A 21,171-nucleotide genomic window follows, 5' to 3' on the forward strand; every position below is an offset into this window, starting at 1 on the left:
AAGTGGCTTAATCTTCTTAGTGCAGTGCTTTAACCCGCTGCACCACCAGGGAGGGCCCAAACTCACTTTTTAAAGTAGTTTTCTATCCTCCTATATCTAAATGTTTCCTTTTCCTGGGTTAATTCACATTAAGAAGCATCAGTGAAAATTATCAACCCATTTTCTAAGTAATTTTGTTATTTGACAAAGCCAGACATAAAAAATTGCCTTTTCTTGATGCTGTTTCTTTCTTAAGATTGGAAACCATTCTACCATCATGTGACTGCCTGTGACAAGTGGTCTTAGACTAACTATCCCATCAGCTGGTTGACATGAATGAAGCCACCTGAGACCACCAGCCCAGTCAAGCTGTCTCAGACCAGAATTTGGGACTGTGAAAAATAAGTGATTAAAATCTCTAAGTTTGAAGCTAATTGTTATACAGGGATAGGTGCAATGTGTGTTCTTTATAAAAATTTCTTGTAATAAACTTGAGATGTTCAGAAATTACAGGGTAATAAACTTAGTATAAAAATAATATGTTAATCAGCAACGACATAGTCCTTTTTTCTTCTAGAAACAAAGCAGATATCCAACCAAAAAAGCCTTAATTAGATGCCAACTAGGTAAAGCCTATGATAGGCACCAGTTATGTTTAAGTGAGGTTATGCATACATTCCTGTTAGCAGCATCTACAGTTAAGAATTTTGCATCTTTAAGTGCTTAAGTACATGGCTGTGGTAAATGTTCATATTTATCACTTGAATGTTTGAATCCAGCTGTATTGGACAAACTCTCAAACACTGAAGACTTACTCCTGGCTTAGGTATCTTCTCGAATTCCTTCAGTATGAGGCTTTTTTCTTCCTGTAAGCTGAAAAAGAAAAAGTGAAGTTTGGCAAAGTACCAAAGAGTAAGCTAGTTCAGAAGTAGTAACTTTTTCTCACAATGCTCTTTCTATGCTGTTTATCAGATCTGATGCCCATTCTTTCTTTCTTTCTTTCTTTTTTTAAGATTTATTTATTTGTGCATACAGAACTGGGGTACAGGCCAGAGGTTCAGGGGCGGCAAGAGGCTTCACCAGAGACAGAGTGGGGAGCAGAACAGGCAGATCGATGAAGTACACTGCTGAGGGGAGCAGCGGGCAGGTCAGAAGAGGTCTGCCACACCATGTGGTCACCTCCGGGGCAGGCGGGAATCGAACTCATGTGGAAGTGGCTTTAGCTTCTCAGTACTGTGCTTTAACCCGCTGCGCCACCAGGGAGGGCCTCTGGTATCCATTCTTTAGGAAAGCTTTCCCGACTCCTAAAGCCCTATTTATGTGCTCCCTCTCCACCCCTCCCACACAGTAAGGTATACACATGCAATTAAAGCAGCCAACTCTTATGTTATACATGCTTTGGGGTATGCCCTTCCTGCAACCTCAGACTTCTTTCAGACAGGCTCTGGGCTTTCTCTTCTTTACATTAGTTGTAGTGAATTAGTGCCTGCCTGGATTGGTGCAACAGCCTTTACTAGCTCCATAAAAAAAGCAGATCCCACCAGCCAGTAGGTCTGGTTACATGGAGCTAAAGAGGTGCGTGCTTTTATTTTCATGAAATTTTTACCTGCAAAATGTAAAGTAAGCTTACTGTGATAGATATGTGCCATATGGAATTTAATATATGTTGGATGTCTGGACCACTAGCTGAGGCTGAATATTTCACATCTTTGAATCCTTATGCCTTTGCTTTTAGACGTTACCTGTAAATTGCATTATTTAGCTCTAAGTCTGCTGCATCTACACCTCAGCAATGCTACCACCAGGGGGTGGTAGTGTGCTGCCGTCTTTTGGTTGTAAAGGTATCAGGTGGCTCCCAGAGTTTCAAAATGGTGACATGAAGCTCTCTCACAAGACAGTATTTTCTTTAAATAAATATAAAATGATTTTTTTCTTTAAACACACATAAAGCAAGTAATTTTTAGGACATTATTGACAAAATACATTTCTTTAACATATTTCTACCTTGTATTTCTCTTTTAAAGAAATATTATTTTTTTTCTTCTAAGATGTAGATTTTTCTATTTATAGAGAAATCTACCATTCATAGTATAGCCCTCATCATATTACAGTTGCTTATGTTATTTCATTGTATGTTTCAATAAAATTTTGTTAAATGTGTATACATGATTGACTTCTTATGGATAAAATATTTTCTAAAGTTGCAAAATAGACTTAATAATTCATAATTTAATAGTGAAGTCTCAAGGTTTTCTAATAGGTACATGAACCACTATAAAATAATCCTAAGAGTTATCTATCATATACTGAACCAACTATATGAAGAAATGAAGAAACCAAGCAGTTAAAAACACATTTTCCAAAGCCACACAGTTAAGGCTGAACTCACGTTCAAACCTAATTCTATCTTATTCCAGGGAACTTTCAGTATCAAACTGTACTCAGGAAAATATTATTTAATATTCCATTATTTTTTAGAATTAGACTGCTTTCAGTTTTTCATCTTTATAAATAGTAATATAAAACCATTTTTATAAGTTAAAAATGTTTAATTTTTTCCCCTTTGGATTCTTATTTTTGTATTACAAGGATTAACATTTTGTGTGCCTGCCTTGATTAACTAACTCATAACTACATTTTGATCTGACATTAAAATTTTAATGTCTGACACCCTCAGCTTTCCTGATGTAGGGGATACTTCAGTGTCAATCCATGTAAGGATTAATTACTTTGCTGCAGCAAGATAGTCCTAACTAAAACCCTATCGTTGAAGGTTTTAGTTTTAAGGACATGAAGGAGAGGAGAGAAAGCAGGACGCCCTTTATGCTGCGATGTGCAAGAGCTATCATTTACCATCAGGTATAGCACCAGTGGAACATGTGGGATTGCAAAACGGTAGATTTCAGAACCCAAACAAGTCTTAGACCTTGGAGAGTAGGCTGGCAAGGCTGTCTGCTTTACCTCGAAGGCTGTGAGCTCCTCACACGGCGGGTGTTAAAGCACTGTGTGAGCGCTTAGACTAGTCAGGCTGAGAACCACCTTTGGGACTGACAGTTCTCAAACTCTGATATGAATTGGAATCACAGGAGGCTTGTGAAAAATTCAAATGGCACCTACATTTGGAGAAACTTGGACAGAATTTGAAATCATTCATTTCAGGGTTGGAGGAACCTTTTAAACAAGTTTCTGAGGTGCTTTTCTTTCAGTTATGAGATTACACCCTACAAAATGTATTCTTAACTCATTCTGGTTTTGGATGCCACAGAGGAAGCAGGGAAGATTTTAAAAAAGAAGAAGTGTTTAGTACCAGCAGAGGCTGCAGAAACTATACTAGCTCTGGAAGAGTGCTTGGGCACTAAGGCCAGGATCACATCAGGACAGGCCTGGCCGGGGAGCAGCGCCCAGAGGCCTCTCTCACCGCCTTGTCAAGTTGGACAGCGCCTGTCCCCCACCCCACCTCCACAGCCATGTTTCTCCAGCTGACTGAGACTTGTCAGGACGCGTCAGATTTAGTATGTCACACACAATTTGTTTGCTACCAACATTTTAGGAATTAATAAACTAGAGAATAGTCCCCCAAAAGTGACAAAGTGAAGCAAAGGAAAATGTTGAGAAATTTATTAGAACATCTTTTCACAGAAAGTTTGTAGAAAGATAATGACTTCTACTTTGCTTCAGAATAAGTTCTCAACAGTACTTATTTAATTATAATATATTTAACTTATTTTACTAGGCTGCATAGTCATTACTGAACTACATATTTATTGAGGTCATCCATGAATGTTTGCCCCCAAATTGAAACTATTGTAACCTAGATTTAATTTTTAGCTGACCATCAAACTTCGCTTACCATTAGCATTTGTTAAAGAGTTTTTAATTATGTGAAAATGTGAGAAAAACCAGCCAAACTATAGAGTAAAGTATATTTTGTAAAGTACTTGAACAATGTGTTGTTATAGTAGTTGCCAGTTATTCTGAAGTTCCTTATGATGTCAGGATGGATAACTTGGTTATTTGGGCTTCTATTATTTAGAGCCTGAATTAAAAGTTTGTTAAGCTGATCTGGAAAATATGTGGAGAAATGAATATTTGGAGAAAAAATTTCCCCAATGCCTTAATTTATTTTTTGTGGGGATAGAAATATCTACTTTTGGTATCCCTATTACTTTTATGAAAATAAATGTGTTAATTCTTGAACAGGTGGTTTTTGAAAATGCAAGGGAGTCTGCTCAAGCTCAAGTATTATGTGTTACAAGCCCATAGATAATACATGCTACACTTCTCCCAAGTGTGCAGTTTGAATGTTCTTATTCACTGCAGGTCACCATTCACGGCCCCTCCTCACCCCCAAGTGACTCGAACAATTTGCCTGTCTATACCTAAAAGGCAAGAGTTCTGTTTTTTCTTTTTCCTTGGCAAGAATACTTGGAAATTTTAAACAATTTAAATAGCAACTGATTATGCTCTACTTACCCTTTCATGGAAATGTCAAGCATTCATGTTTCCAATACTAATGAACAACCACCAATTGTTTTAATTTCATTATTTTCTCAACTGAAAATGCTTACAGGGCACAGAACTAGCTAAGCTCTCTTTTTATAGAACTCACTGGTAAGCCTGAAACAAATGTAGATGGAAAGACAAAAAAGAACTCAAATTCCTCATCTATGCAATCAAGGAAAAAAACTAGACTTTGTAATAATTTTAGCATTACAGTCTCAAACTTACTGTACCTAAAACTACTTCTCACTTTGGTCTAGTTTTCTAATTTCATGTGGAAACACCGTTGCTTGTGTCTGTCTTCAGTGCCGGACAGAATTGTGTACTTACCTATTTAATCTGTACTGGTTGTGGGACTCTCTTTCTTTTGCTGCATTATATTCATTTTGGTACTTAAGAAGTTGTTCTCTCATTTTGGAGACCTCAGTGGTGAAAGCCTCTGGAAAGTCATCAGCTTGCTGTAGGTGGAACTGCTGCTGTTGTATTTGCTCAGTGTAGCGCTTGGCATCCTGCAGTAGCTGGATCTCTGACTCTTGTGTGCTGCGTTCATGACAATAGCGATTAGCACAATGAGAAGATCACACCTCCCATACGGCTCCTTCCTTCTTCACAGCCCCATGCTTAGTCCTCACCCCTAAAGGAGACCCCACATCCCATGGTTGGCCCTGCCTGCCAGTGTCTGTACATAACCTCTCAATACTCAGGAATTAGAGCATGCAGGTGCAAAGTTTGGGGTATTCTTTTTCAATATATTTCATACTTTTTAGCTGAGAGAAAACCCCATGGCATTCTTAGGGCACACTTTAAGGCTCTTTGCAAATACAAGTAACACTGCAGCATTTCTCATGGTCCGAACAGCTCTAACCTACAGCCACCCGGCTGCCGATAGCACTTCCTCCTTGCCTGACGCAGAGCTCAGCTCCTGCACCCCAGTGACAGCACAATGCAGGAACAAGGCAAGGGCAGTTTCTTCCTACTTCCAGGTTGTGTTGCAAAACCTTTGCTTCCCTTTTGTCCCCTTTTTGTACACATTTGTACACATTTTGTCCATTTAGTTGTCTCTCCTGTCATTACAAACCCCACCACACTCCCAATCCCACTGTCTGGTGGGTGGAAAAGGTGTGAAGAAATGGGCTGTCTCAGGGTGGATAGGGGTGGAAAGGCTGCACTGATGAATCGGACTGTTTTCCATAGAAACCGCATTATGAGAGTTGTTCAGTTCTCTTCTTCTGACCTTATATTTCCAGTACATATTGTTAAATCACCACTTACGTTCTCATTAGAATGCTAGTTTACTTTAATTTATTCCTAGTTTCCTAGTAAAGTGTCATTTGAAAACATTCTATATTTTCTTAGTTCAAGGAGGAAGATTTTCCTATAATCAGGTCAGGAGAATTCATGAATATGAGCAAGCCCAGGGCAGTTGAAGGGCGGGTCCCCACTCTTCTTATTTCCCCAACCTTTGCAAGTCAAGACAAAGCTAAGGGCTCTGGAGGGTTGTTGGGATGGCTCTGGGTGGGTATGAAGCAGGGTGGAAGAGAAGGGGACAAGGAGGGGTGGCTCTGTGCTCCACGGTGTTCACTCTGCACTCATGCTCCTCTCCTCAAAGTGGTTGGTTGTCTACGGGCAAGATGAGAAGTAGGGTTAATGGCTGGGGATTGGTGGAAGGATGGCTAGGAAATGGCAGGATGGAATTTCTATCTATTGCTGCTCCTCCATGGCCTGTGATGAAGATATTATACAGGGATATGAAGCAGAAGCTGGGGAAGAGGAAGAGGAGGCTTGAGTGTGGTATGGAGTAGCAGCAGAACACAAACCTCCCCTTCTTTCTTCATTCTCCTTCCCCCTTGCTTCCCAATGGCTGACAACAGGATACCTTGTTCAATTATTTTGTGGAAGCCTATTTTTCTAACCTGCTTCTGATTGGATCTTGGCTAGGGAGTAGCCTGGGCTAGGAGGAAGGGGTGAGCAGTAAAGACAGAAGTGTCAGCACACCGACGCGGGTTGTTATGGAACCTTACTTCTGAGTGGCAAAGAGCTGGAGGGGAGCATTTTTGCAGAAGTGCCCTTAAGCAGAACACTCCTAGTATCAGTGTCCCTCCAAGACCCATTGGCCCGTAGGGGTGGGGTGGTTACCCACTGCTCTGTTGGACAATTACCACACACACCAACAACACCTGCCTGCCTGCCTCTGCTGAGAGCTCTTGTGGTCAGTAGGAGAATGCTTGGCCTCTCAAAGGGCAAGCTAGAAGTGTGTCAAGCTTATTCCCCCTGCCCCCAGCAAAAAGGGATGGAAACGAGTGGACAGATATCCTAGTTTCCTCACCCTCCAGTTGGAAAGTTCCAACATGTGTTCTCAGAGAGTCACTCAGAGAGTCCTCAGCAAAACTGAGCCCCAGTTGCCTGAAAGGTTAACCCACAAAATTAACATATGCTCAGCTAGATCCCTCCCTTTCCAGTCTCACTTCCCCACTCTCTCACGATAATTTCTAGTATCACTTCTCAAACTACTTGAAGTCAAATCTTTACGTTAGAGACTTTTGGGACAGTTCATTTTACATCATAAGAAAAAAATATAAATATGATAAAAGATGTCTACACATCAGAAAATAACATACCTTATCACAGTGTCATGCAGCAAGGTGTACTTAGCTTTCAACTCAACCATTCTGGTTCCAGGAAGCTTTCCCATAGCATGCAACTAGCAAAGAGAACACAGATCATTATTAGCCATCACTTCCTATAGAGAAGATAAAATGGAGAGCGGATGGGTATCTTATGAAACTTCAGTTAAACATTGGAGAGGAAATGTGTAAGGCAATGTGATATATTAGACAGATGCTAGCTGTTTGGAGAGATTAGTACTAATTCTATTTCATCCCCGGGTAAGCTCTGTTAAGGGGCAAGTCTTACTTCTCTAGACTGTGATTCTTCATCTGTAAATTCAGGGAATTGGGTTAAAATTTTCCAATTCCAAAGAAAACATTTCTTTGTTTAGCAAAAACCCTGAATCAGTGTGGATTAGTAGAAAACTGTAAGTTGAAAGAACTGAAAATTATTGGGCATCTATTACAAACAAATGTTGTGCATCAATGATTTTAATCTCAAAACTGGTTTTGCAAAGTCAGGGTTACTTCCATTTTTAAACTGGAGTTGAGATAAGTTATGTCATTCATTCAGTTACAGAACTAGTTAAAGGCAGAGGAAAGAATTTTAGACCAAGTGAACCAATTTTAAAAATCCATGATCAATTTATTGTACCTTGATGCTTCTGCCTCTATCATCCAAGAAGCAAGAAGGTTTACCCCATACATAAAGAGCTATTATTTTTTGCTTTTCATTGCTACTAAAAGAATTTTTGATTTATTGACTTAAATTGTGAGTGGTTAATAGACATCATAACACAACATCAAACACTGATGCTTCACCATAATACAAAGAGCATCTGTGTAAGGTTTGGCTCACTGAACTGCCAGTGACACAGTATCAAAAAATAAAACTAAGGAGAGGATTTGTGTTTTTCAGTGCCCTGTTCCTCCACAGTGTCCACTTTCATCTTCCTTCCCTGATCACCCTAGTCCAAGTCACATCCTCTTTTGGCTGGACTACTACAAAATCTCCAATTTGTCCCTGTCTGCTTTCCCTCATCACTTTGTGCTAACTCTTTCTTTATAACTTCAATCCATAAGGACACCATCTCTGCCTTCTATATTCCTAATACACCATGCACCCCCAAAGAACTCAGTTCTTCATAATCCATATTAAAATCTGCAGTAAAAAAAAAAGAAATTCTGTTGTTAGAGAAATGTTTCTCCTCAACTAGTGTGTGAGCACCATGAGGAAGGGGCTGGGTTTAGTTGTTCTTCACTGGCTCCACAGCCAGTAGAATCACAAGTACCTGTAGATGTTTGGTAAACTTTTGTTGAGTGAACAAATGAATGAATATGACTGACAGAAGTGCATGCCTGAGTCTACACAGGAGGTTTCCCCTCAGGGCAGAAAAACACTGTTCAGTGCACCAAAAAGCCACTCTTCTCTGTGAAAGTGTTTGCAATGTTTCAAAAAGGCTATACAAGATTCCAACAGCATAACTCTCCTTTTTTTTTTAATGTATGTGAAAAATATGGTGCACAGGATTTTTAAGACCATAGAAGCCTTGCATCAAATATGTTAAATGTATTTATATGCTACTATAAATATAACTTATATGTAATTTTTTAAGTTTTGAGTTGTTGCTAAGCTGACTGAATATTACATTTTAGATATTTAACTAAATACACGTATTTTGCTTCTACAGTTTTCTGTTGCATTTTTGAGCCAATAGGTAAATTTATTTCAGGTCTCAAACACTTTAAATGGTTCCACAAAAGGATGTAGGCTATAGGCAGTGCACTTTAATGTCTAACAGGCTAAAAAAAAAAAAAAAAAAAACCTTTTCATAATAGGCATTCTTAAGAGAGAAAAGTTTCAGGGAAAGCTACACATGTATTTGTGTAAAATAAAGACCTGCAGGGGGTCAGTCTTGTAACTAGCCAACAAGGTAGGAGGTAAGCCACTGGGTAAGGTAACTATGGACTCGTAGGTACAAAAATACATAATAGTACTTAGCTTTGCTTTTATGCTGAAAAGACCATTACCTTCCACCCACTGCACTATATTATACACACAGAACTGCAGGTGAAAAAGGCTTTACGCTAAGGTGACTCCCAGTTTGAGAAGATTAACACAAAAAATCACTGAGCTGCACTCCGTTGTTGATAAATAACTCAATTTGGTATTTTGAAATTATTTTCTTTCTTGTACATTAAAGCAAACATGTATATTTACAAGTTACACACCACTTCCAGGGGGTGGAACTATTAAAATAATGGTGTGAAGAGTTGATGAATAAATTCTCTCCCTCAAAGAAATATTGATTACATTGGCTAAAACTATCTAAGTCAATCACTTAAAGTTCCTGGAAATTGGCCTAGAGGCACGCACGACATTGAGAAACACTCCACAAGGTCAAGGAAACTCCACCACCCTACTTTATGCAGTGAAATATTGCCCTGAGCACCTAGGCAGCCCATGATGCGCCCACCTCCCCCACCTGCCCATGGTACTCAGGAGGATGGGAAGCTCCAGAAACTGCTGCCCCCACCCTCACCTTTTCCCCCCAGCTCTGAGTGGCAGAAGCTCTTTACTGGGCCGGCAGCTGTAGCAGTTCCTCAGCGCCCATCCCCATTGCCCAGAGCCGGCTGTAAAGGGAGTATCCCACCCACCATGAATGAGTCCGGGTTCCTCCAGTTCCTGAGGCTCAGGGTGGGGCAAGTAAGCTGTGGAGCAACAACTCTGCCTAAGAGCGCTGCTTTATTTGGAACAGAGAGTAGCATGTCCCTACCCCAGAGCATTGTAAAAAACAATAGCCAGGCCCTCCCTGGTGGCGAAGGGGGTTAAAACACAGCACAGCATGAGTTGATTCCCACCTGCTCTGGAGGTGACCATAGGTGTAGCAGACCTCTCCTGACCCACCCGCTGTCCCCCACCCCTTAGCAGGGTACTTCGTGGATCTGCCTGTGCTGCTCCCCACACTCTCCCTGGTGAAGCCTCTCATGGCCCCTGAGCCTCTGGCCTGTACCCCAGTTCTGTATGCACAAATAAATCTTTAAAAAACAAAACAAAACAAAACAAAAAAAACAATAGGCAATGTTAGGGTCGTGGCTGAATGCTTAGTGATACCAGCAGAGGCAAACCAGCAAAAGTTTGACCGAGAAATTGGAGCTATATTGTCAAGCACTCAGAGGGCCCTGTAAATTTTCTCTGTACTGTGGAAAAGCTCAAGGCTGTAACCACTCAGGAGGGACCAGGAAGTTTACTACTCATTCCTGAGTTAAAGGCAAGACTGACAAACAACAAATTTTGGAAATGGTTACCAAGCTGCATACTGACTCTATAAAAAAAGGATATAAATGTTATTGGCTCAGTATGGAGGTTTCCCAAAGTATTAAAAAGGGATCTACCACAATGGCCCAGCAATTCCTTCCAATCCCACTAGTTTATCTACTCAAAGGAAACAAAACACTATTGCATCCTATGTTCATTGCAGCACTGCTTATAATAGCCAAACTATGGAAACAACGTAAGTGTCCAATACAGATAAATGGTTAGAAAGATGTTTATGTATACACTGTAGAATACCATTCAGTTATCGAAACAAGATATAAACTCTTGTCATTTGCAGGAACATGGATAGAGTTGGAGGGGATTATATTTAGCAAAGTAAGTCCAAAAAAGAAAATGTCCTCATTTATGCAACATAGAGAAACCAAACAAAATATCTGATAAAGACGATCTAACAATGATCCCTAGAGCAAGCTGGCTATAGAACTGAGCTACTAGCCTGGAAGGGAAGGGAGAGGGGTAAACTGTAGATGGTAGGGATGGAGGTAGGTGCTTTGCTGGTGGGTGTGGTGTGACAGCAACACCTGAAGGGGAGATCCCATGTCTCTAATTCATAAACAATGATGTAAACCACTGTGAGCTCAATAAAAGCCAAAGCAAACCAAAAAAAGAATTCACTGATTAAGCAGTATCTGGTTACTAACCTATGTGGATGCAGGGTCAGCCGCCAGCTTAAAAATAAAAACAAGGAAAGGATAGCTAAGCAGAGCTATCAGAGGCTGTACACGAAGGGAGAAATACGCTTCACAGAATCAGTCCAATTAAATCATTAAAGAAATAAACATCTGAGCAACAATAACAAAAACAAACCAACCAACCCTCAGCAATAATAAGAAGCTCAGGGAGCATCAGAGTCCAGAGTTGCTTTGTTGTTTAAAATGTCTAATTGTGAACACAAATGATGAGACACACAAAATAGGGGGAAAAGACATTTGTGTACAGATGTTCAGCTTAATAAAGACTGCAAAGCAGGTGTTATATATGTGATCAAAGAATGAAAGGAAACTATAAAGAATAAAAAGAGAGTAGGAGATGATCAAATAGACAATATCAATAAGGTATTGAGACAGACTGGGTAGCAGAACAGGCAGATGTACTGAAATACACTGCTGAGGGGAGCAGGGGAAGAGAAAGGAGAGGTCTGCTGCGACATGGGGGTCACATCTCTGGCCAGGGATCAAACTTGTGCTGCAGTGGCTGAGGCTAGCTTTGTAGTACTGCTCTGTAACCTGTTGTGCCACCAGGAAGGGCCCAATAAGAAGATATGTAAATGATGTTCTTTCAGTAGTAAGTTTATATGGGTTTTATTGAAAGACCAAACTGACGCCATGACAGGCTTTAGAATGCTTCTGAACCAGCTAGGTTTAAGTTTAGGTTAACAACAAGGCGCCAAGGCCGAGTTTAACTGTAAATATCCTAATCTTGCTCATCCCATAGCCACAGCCGATTAGGAAGCAGGCAAGTAACCAGTGCATATTAGGAAAACGCCAGATGTCCTAAGGTATGCAGGCCGAGTAGTGAAGGTCACATCTTACATGCAGAGATCAACCGGGTTAAGACAAGTTAACTTTGTTCAATGTCCACCAAACAATGTACTGCTGAGCAAAAACTCCCCTCTGCTGGGCTGAAACTCCCCTCTTCTGTAATAAAAACCCTGCCTGCCCTGAGCTCAGGGCTCTCAACTTCGGCTGCTGCGTCGCTGCATGTTGGGAGCCCAGGCTCGAGCTTGCAATAAAGACCCTCGTGTGCTTTGCGTCGGAATCGGCTCCTTGGTGGTCTTTGGGAAACTCGAAACCTGGCACAACATTATATTTTAATTTTTGCTTATCTGCATTTTCTAGTTTTCTCCAGTGCATATGTCTTGGAGACTATTTTTCTAGCACATATGCATAAAAGACTATTAAAACATGCTTGAAAATGACTGCTGGAAACAATAGGGATTCAGAGCAATGTGACTAGATCCTAGTGGCAGAAAGAGCCAGATTCTAGCCCTGACATGGTGAAAACTCAGCTGTCTTCCATAAATTGAGCATAATCTGAAAAGCAGCAGATGGACGCTTGATGGCAGATGGGCCAAGAATACATGCTGGAAGATTTTTATGACTGCAGAAAAAGCAGGAAGTCTAGAGGTTTCCTTTTCTATTTGCTGTTTTCATAACTCCACTAGCCACACCACCTTTGGTGCCTACGAACATGTGAAAAAAGCAGATAGGACAAAGTGTCAGTTATGTCTTTGTAGTTTCTGCATAAGTTGGAAACGTTAAATCATAGATGTCCAGAATAGAATAGAATAAGACTTGATACTTATCTTTTATTTGACCTATATTGCTATAAGCAAATCTCTTATAAAGAAAAAGATCAAATTGTAAACAATTAATTTTATTTGGCCTCCTTAATAATAAAAATCATATTTTGGATATTATAAATATCTTCCTAAAGATGGCTTTTCTGCAAACTGTCTCTCTTAAACAGGGCTCTCTCTGGGTAGCAACTTCAGCCTTAGTTCTAGTAGAGGAAATGCTTCATGCATGAACATCAGCCAGGGGAAATCATTGCATTTTCACTGTGCAAGAAAACATGGGTAAAGAAACCAAATTGGTCATGTTTTAAAAATGCAGAATTTAAGAAGCAGACCATAAAGCACAAGCTTGAATTGTTAAAAAGTATATGCAATAAAAGCTTCGATCTAATGTCTGGAGTTCATTAATATGATTTCACAATCAATACTTGTGAATGGCTTTGTTGGTAACTGAGGCTAGAAGGAAACATTTACTTTAGAGCTAAAAGTTTAACAAGAGCTCATGATTCATAGATGACATGTAATAATATGGAAAACATTTCAAAAATTGAAATTCTAGGGCATTCCAAGGAAAGTAATAGTCCAGTTAGAGCTTTTACCAAATGAACTTACTGGAAGGAGGTCAGCATGAGGAAACAATTAAGCATTTGTGTGGGTGTCTGCAGGGCAACCAAGGTGGCCCCAATTATTGACCTACTCTTTCTATTGACTCTTTGATATTATTCCCTGGTTTGGTTTCATCCTGAGAAATAGTTGGCATACTTTGGGAGGTAGCATAATTCCTTATCATCCTCATCTTCTTCTCACCTTTTCTTTTTTAAACATCATAACCATTTGAAGTAGGTTCCAAATGTAATTGAATTCTCAACCCTGGTTCATCACTCCTTTTGTGTTCCCACACACCTAAACAAAATTAAACTACCTAACTCATCCTGCCCCCCCCCCACTAAGCCCCATCAATGTGTCATTTATCTACAGCCACCCTAATACTAAACTTCTTTCCCCAAATCTTAAAAATGTCTTCCTTTCCTTTGGGTAAGACCAACCATCTACCTTTGCTTTCAAATATATAGGCTACTTCCTCTTCTTAGGCATGAAATCATCTTTTATAACTTCCCTCCTTTAAAATCGCTACTGCATTCTTTTTGATGTCTCAGTGTATAGTAGTTGAGTATAGACTTTGGCTTGAATTCTAACTATTACTTTTTAGCTATGTAACTTGAAATATTATTTCAATAATCTGTCAGTTTCTTCTGTTGAAAAGAGACAAAAATAATCCCATATTCGTAAGACTAAAGTGAAGACTAAATGAATATATGTAAGATATTTAGTACAATATCTAGTGAACATGTAAAGAGCTTAATGTCAATTATTTTATTATTATTATTGACATTATCTTCAATCTAAAAATTTACTCAAATTTTTCTTATTTGAAAAACCAAACTGAGGCTCTCCCTGATGGCACAGTGGGTTAAAGCACACCCCTAAGAAGCTAAAGCCACTTCAGCATGAGCTCAATCCCTGCCCTGGAGGTGACCCACATGCTCCCCTCAGCAGTGTACTTTAGCAGTCGGCCTGTTCTGTTCCCCACTCTGTCTCTGGTGAATCCTCTCCCCGCCGCTGCACGCCTGTACCCCAGTTCTGTATGCATAAATAAATAAATATAAAAAAACACAAAAACCTGTGTTCCCACATAATAACTCTTTTTTTCCCTGCTTCTCTTTTCAATTTTTCTCATAAGAGTAGTCTCAACTCTTTGTCCCCTCTGTCACCACCCAGTCATGCGCTAGTCCCTGCCGGCTGACTGTCTGTCCATCACCAAGTTGATAAGCTGGCCAGCGACTCCTTAATACTGTTTTTCACTAGTTTGTGTATGTCTTGGTGTGGGTTTGTCTAGCTTGAGGTTTGTTCAAAGCTTTGGATCTATGGATTTATTGTTTTCATCAAATTTGGAAAAATTTAGGTGTGATTTCTTCAAATATTATTTTCTCCGTTCCTCTCCTATGGCTGTAATGACTCACAGGTTTGGCCACTTGCTGCCTACACATCAATGATGTTCTGTTCATGTTTTTCTTCCAATCATTTTTCTTTGTTCATGAATGCAGTGAATTTCTCACTGACGATATTAATCAGTCACCATTAGAAGTTCTATTTGGGTCTTTTTATAACTTCTGCTTCTACAATTATGTTCATGTTTTCCTCCACCCTTCTCCAACATGTAAAATGCATTTATATTTTTAAGTATATATGTTTTATATCTTTTTTATAATATATTTATAAAAAAGCATAAAAATATATCTATAATAGCTGTTCCAATGTCCTTGTCTAATTTTATTCCATGTTTACTCCATTGATTGCTTTTTCTCCTTATAATTAGTCATATTTTCCTGCTTCTTTGAATGCTTACTGACTTTTGATTGGATTCCAGCCACTGTGATGTTACACTGCGAAGAGATGGATCTTTGGGTACCCATTTAAATATTTTTGTATTTTGTCACAGTGAAATTACTAGGGAACAGCTTGATCCTTTCCAGGCTGGCTTTTAAACTTTGTTAAAGAAGAACAGAACAAGCTTTTGTCTAGGGCTTCTTGGCCCCAGCACTGAGTTAATCCCCTGCTATGCCATGGCTGAGCGGTAGGACATCTTTCTATTCCGGATGATGGGAACACAATCTATTCTTAGACCTGTATGAGCTCCACTTACTGTTCCACCCAATCCTTTGTAGGTGTTCTTCCTCCAGCTTCAATAGTATCCTCACATGCATGCACTGATCATTATTCCTCTGCAGATTTTTGGAGTTGTCTGGTACTCTTCCTTCTCTCACATATGTATTTTAAGCAACTTGACCTCCACAAACCCCAAATTCTGTCTCCTCAAATCAGCATGACCACTTAACTCTCTTTGGGTTCTTCTCCCTATGCTATCGCTTGGAAATGCTCTCTACAAGTAATCTGGGGCAACCATAGGCCTCATTTATTCCCCTACCCTAGGAATCAATGTGTCGGGCTGTCTTTTGCCTGAAATCTAAAAACCAGAATTTCATGTAACTTTATCTGCGTTTTAGTTGTTTGAGGTAGGAGAGTAAACTTGTTTTCTGTTACTCTATCTTGGCTGTAAGTGGAGTTCCAGTAACCTCTTATTATTAAATTCGAATGACATTTCTCTATCCTTACCTTACCTGAAAGTTAATGCCACTTATTACTGACTTACTACAGTTTATCATTCATAGAACAGTTTATCATTCGTGGTTCCTATGATACATGGTTTCATAGTTCCCTCCTACTCTTCCATTTTCTCCTTTGAATCTCCTTTTTTTCTTTTTAAACTGTCACTTTGTCTAGGGTTCCTTATTTATTCTTTATGCTAATTGTTAAACTTACGTTGTAGTTGGAAGACCATTTATTCTTTCATTAACTCCATCCCAACTTGCCTATTAGAGAAGGTAAATGTAAAAGAGAAACTAGAGCAAGGTAGCTCAGCTTGAACACAGACTTGAAAGAGCACAAGCATGCTGGACTAACTGTAGCCTCATCCCCGGTTTCTCTTCTCCCTTCCGAGTGGCTGTCAGTGGTGGCAGGAGGAGCACAGAAAGCTGGATGCGCTCCCGCAGCTGTCTTATTCCTCCTTTGGTGGCCCAGCACAGGAATGTGTGGGGGAGGCCACAAGTGGCAAGCAGTCTCCCAAGAGCTAAGGGATCGCATGCAAAGGACATTATGGATGTGTAATGCAGAGTTTAGCTATAGGGAAGACTTCGAAGTTGTACTAATTTTTCAGTAAAGTACAGTCAAATCAAAATCATGCCTAGAGAAAATAATAAGAATAATGAACAGCCATATACCAGAGATATTTTGTGGGGGTGGAGTGGGGAATGGGATCAAAAAACGGGGGGGTGGGGAGGGAAAATGCACGGATTATGGTGATGGCACACGGGTGACTTGGTGATGGGAAACCCACGGGGATTACAACTGAGATGGAAAAAAAATGTACAAAATGATGTAAAAATAAACTGTTATATATAAAAAAAATGCCTAAGCACATACATACTAATAATGAGTAACATTCTTTTAAAACATTCACATTTGTCATAATGAAACTGCAAGTGCTTAGAACTTTAACAATTGTTTAACTCTTGTTTATAATTATTTCCCTCCTAATTCCTAAGATCCTGGCTAGAAATGATAGCAGATTGGAAGGGCTTTTATCCTGGGGGGCAGGAAATGAACCGGGATAAATTCAGATGCCTCTTTAAGAACTTCAAAGTGTGAACCAATGTTCAAGAGCAAACAATCCGCAAGTATCAAAGATGTGAGGGGCTTTTGCATTAGTATCAAAACATAGTTAGGAAATGGAGCCAAGTTAGAACCAGGGAGTGACCAAAGAATCATGAAACAGGAACCAGAATAGGTGTGACTAGGGTCCAGAAAGGATTCTGTTGCCTGCTGACTCTGACCAACGATTAAGAGCAAATAACCTAAAAGGGTCAAAGATGTGCGGAGCTTTCACATAAGTGTCAAAACAGAGTCAGGAAACAGGGCCCACTGAGAACCAGCAAATGACTAATGAGTCATGAAACAGGAAACAGAATAGAAGTGACTAGGATCCAGAAAGAATTCTATTGTCAGCTGACTGACTAGTCAGCTTTCAGTCCTTCACATGCAGAGTCCTCACCTCTAGTGATTAGATTCAGGCAGTGAGAAGGGCCAAAGGCCCTTCAAGTCCACAGTGTCTCTCACACAGAAGTTACAAGTGTGTGAAGATGTCCACAGCCAGCTGTCCATCACACTTTATAGATCACAGACCAAAATCCCTGTACTGACCCTGTCCTTCGGGGACTATCACTGTAAAGGTTGATGACTATAGAGCGCAGTAGGCTAGATCCTGGGGCCTGGCTGCTTTCTGTGCTGCTCACCTCTTGGGCCTCCTTTTATATGTTGACAGCACCCACCTCTCAACCCAAGTACTCCAGAGCTTAGGCCATCAGATATCAAGTAAAGGATGCAGCCACTTCCCACAACAAAGACACGTGGCACCTCTGATGCCTGTCTTCAGGCTCTCAGGATACACCTGCCCACCATGCTCTTTCTATTCATAACCAATAATTTATTTAGCACCGCGGCCCCTGGAAACCACCGGCACCAGCAGTGTTGTGCAGTAGAGGTGCTCTCTGCTTCCCCTCCAGTGGGCAAGTCATAATGGAAAATGAAGTCTTTTCTCCAAATCACAGAAGTGTTCCTAAAAAAAGAAATCCCAAAGTTGTAGTTTGGACTTCTCCACTGATATCATAAAATGGAAGCTGAGGAGCATAATATGGGGATGTTTGAAGTTTCACTCTTGCTAGTAACTCACTAGTAAGGAAGTTTCAAAGCCTAGCAGCATTTTTTGAGAAGTCATTTAATGTTGGCTAAATTCATTCTTAAGTATTTTATTCTTTTTGATTCTATTATAAATGGAATTGTTTTCATAATTTCATTTGGATTGTTTATTGCCATTGTTGTAGGAGTCCTTCGATTTTGTCATGAAGACTGAGGTCAAGCCTCATAATCCTGTAGCAGACCTTACTAGGTGCTCAAAATGTTGCCATTAGGGCAGAATAACTTTGAATCTTCTGCTCACTTGATATATTCTGAGCATCTAAAACATTGCTTGGCACTAAGGCCCTCAAAAATACTTAATGAATAAAGTCACTATCTCTCACACATTCCACATTGTGTTGAAGCAAGCTCACATGCTTGCCCTCCAGATGGGACTCTTTCTGAAGGCGGAGGTCATTCTAGCGTCCCAATAACCTTGCATGGTGCGTGGCATACAACTGGTGTTCACACATGTAGGAGTCTTCATTATCTTCATTATTATGCATCTTCATGATACAGAAAGGAATTTTCATTATCAAGGAGATAGGAGGTTTTACAATAAGGGTTGATAGAAGGAAATCTCACTGTATAGTTTTCCTTGTCCACAAACATGTGTGAATGGGGCCTAAATGATCATTAAAAACATCACCATAAAATACAAAAAGTCAGTCTAGAAGGAGCACCAGTTTCCAGAATGTGTGCGTGTGTGAGTGTGTATGGGTGAGAGGACATAAACTTGATATTGATTGTGAGACATTTATAGATTGTATGTAGAATATACACTTCCTAAACAGAAATAAAATAGAGTAGAAAACTTGTCAGACATTTTCTTCTGACTGCTTAATACCCAGAAAAGTCCTCAAGGAAGCAGGCCCAATTACCCAGGGCACCAAATTCAGCCCATAGTGTCTCAACATAAATAACTACAGTAGAGGGGTGAGACAAACATAGTATCAAAGACATTTAAATCTGTGAATAAAGCAGAAAATCTAATACTTGAATATTTGAATCCTAACAAAAGCATTTTAAAGGGCAAGGTAAGAGAATTGAGAAAAATAATTAAATGGATATTATATAACATTACATTTAAACCTAAATTTAGAGCCTCAGAATCCTTTAGTTTATTATGTGCTGCTATAACCTAGTCACCTTTTATTTTTCTCAAAATACTGTTATTGAATGGTAACAGATGGATAGCTATTATCCATGGAAATTATCTAATAGGTTATTCTGGAATTTCCAAAGAAGAGGGTGGAATATCAGAAACTAACAGTTTCCCAAGAAATCTGGTTTTTTTATGGCACTTTTTTTTAGCTTGCCCTAGTTTTAGAAAAAGCATGCAATAATACCAAATATAATTTTAACATTTTTGTACTTGATACAAAATCTAACAAAATAACATAAAAAGAAATTTTAAAAAGCTTAAAAGATAGAGTCTAACAAACATTGCACCAAACACAGATGTTTCTAGTTCACCAAGTTGACTATTATAAAATATTTTCATGTACTTTCTAGCAAACATAAGTAGCCCCATTTCACAGAAATGCCAAATTCCAATTTACCCCTGATAGGTTGTAACAGTTTAAGGATATGTAACCATGTCCACAGAAAGGAAGGTAGGACACTAGTTAAATATCTGAGACCTTGTAAAATAGACTTTAGTCCAAGTCATAACAGTATATCCCATGTCAAGCAGTATATTCCATTATAAAATAGCAGCCAATAGTATAAATATACTCTACAGTTACCTTATGTGTGATTTTTAAAAATAAGCAGATTGGTGGCAACATTTTAAAATTGATAGATTTTGGCATTAACTGAAACTTTAATCTCTCTTTAAGTTAATTAAATTTGATGATACTGTATTCATATTCCAGCATTACTTTAATCAACTGGCACTTAGCACAGACCAACTTCTGGAGGCACCGGAAGGGGGCGCCCTTTAGAAGGAGCTCAGCTGGCCCCGCCCATTAGAGGTCTGCACACTACTAACACCTGGCTCATATGCTCTTTTGTATTACTTTTATGTTGGCATTTGAGGTTGGCATCATGCTTTGATTTATTTTATGTTGAGTGTATATAAAGGCAGAAAATATTCAAATGACGAGATAATGGTTCCACTTATAAAACTTTTGCATAAACATTTCGGGCCGTTGTATTTTGAGGTGGTGTCTGCACAGGTCTCCTGATTATCTGTATGTCTACCTGAGCATAAATAGGTGCTTAGCCCATCGCATCAAATTTAGTACTTAATATGCTTTAAAAATGTCTAAAATTTAGGTAGAGTCTTCACTTTTCTTGTTATAGAAGTCTGAAGATATGGTTACCATCCCTAGTTTTATATTTTTAACTTCTGATAATTTCATACAAACTTATGTAAATCTGAGTTTGATACATTATTAACTGGAATATTGCAAAATATTTAAATTAAAATATTTTATTATCGGGTAAATTAATATGTATTTTATTTTTAATTAAAAAATATTACTTGATTGAGTTTTTTACAATGTTTGCTTGCTTTTCTCTGTGTAGTTCCCATTGAATTTCCACCACCAATTCACCCCTGCACTATCACCACAGCCCCTTGTGCTCTTCCCACCCTGTCCTGGTCTCTTTCCCTTCCCCTCACCTGCAGAATGTCTCTGATTTGTAGATATCTATTTATTGTTATTTGGTTTTGGTATGTTTTAGTGTTATTATTATTTTCTCTCTTGGTCCCTCATTTGGCTCCCCTATATTCCTTCTATAAATGAAAAAAACATACACTATGAAACAAGAATAAGCTAAAAAGATTATGAAGATACTGTGGTAAAAATGTCAGCAAAAATTTGTTGTGACTGAGAAACAAGAAACATTCAGTCACTTAAAGGGTTTTTCTCTAAAAACATTCATTATCGTTACTGTAATGGTCCCTTTGACTTCATACTCATTGAGCTTTGACAAAATAGCAAGTTGTAATTTTTTTTTTTTAAAGATTTATTTATTTGTGCATACAGAGCTGGGGTACAGGCCAGAGGTGCAGGGGTGGTGAGAGGCTTCACCAGAGACAGAGTGGGGAGCAGAACAGGCAGATCTACGAAGTACACTGCTGAGGGGAG

General features: G+C 39.2%; 1 protein-coding gene across 3 annotated transcripts in view; it reads right to left on the minus strand.

Moving 5' to 3' along the window:
• Positions 1 to 21,171, minus strand: part of CCDC146 (coiled-coil domain containing 146) — an 89,240-nt gene that overhangs the window by 21,933 nt on the left and 46,136 nt on the right. For all 3 annotated transcript variants that reach the window (XM_004676904.2, XM_012720923.1, XM_012720922.1), the window contains 3 exons: positions 7,098 to 7,180; positions 4,810 to 5,019; positions 795 to 852 (listed from right to left, as the gene is read on the minus strand). In XM_004676904.2, coding sequence (XP_004676961.1) covers positions 795 to 852; positions 4,810 to 5,019; positions 7,098 to 7,180 — 351 coding nt within the window. The remainder of the gene's footprint in view (positions 1 to 794; positions 853 to 4,809; positions 5,020 to 7,097; positions 7,181 to 21,171) is intronic.

This window comes from Condylura cristata, unplaced genomic scaffold, assembly GCF_000260355.1.
Source record: "Condylura cristata isolate star-nosed mole 26May11 unplaced genomic scaffold, ConCri1.0 scaffold00005, whole genome shotgun sequence".
Lineage (NCBI taxonomy): Eukaryota > Metazoa > Chordata > Mammalia > Eulipotyphla > Talpidae > Condylura > Condylura cristata.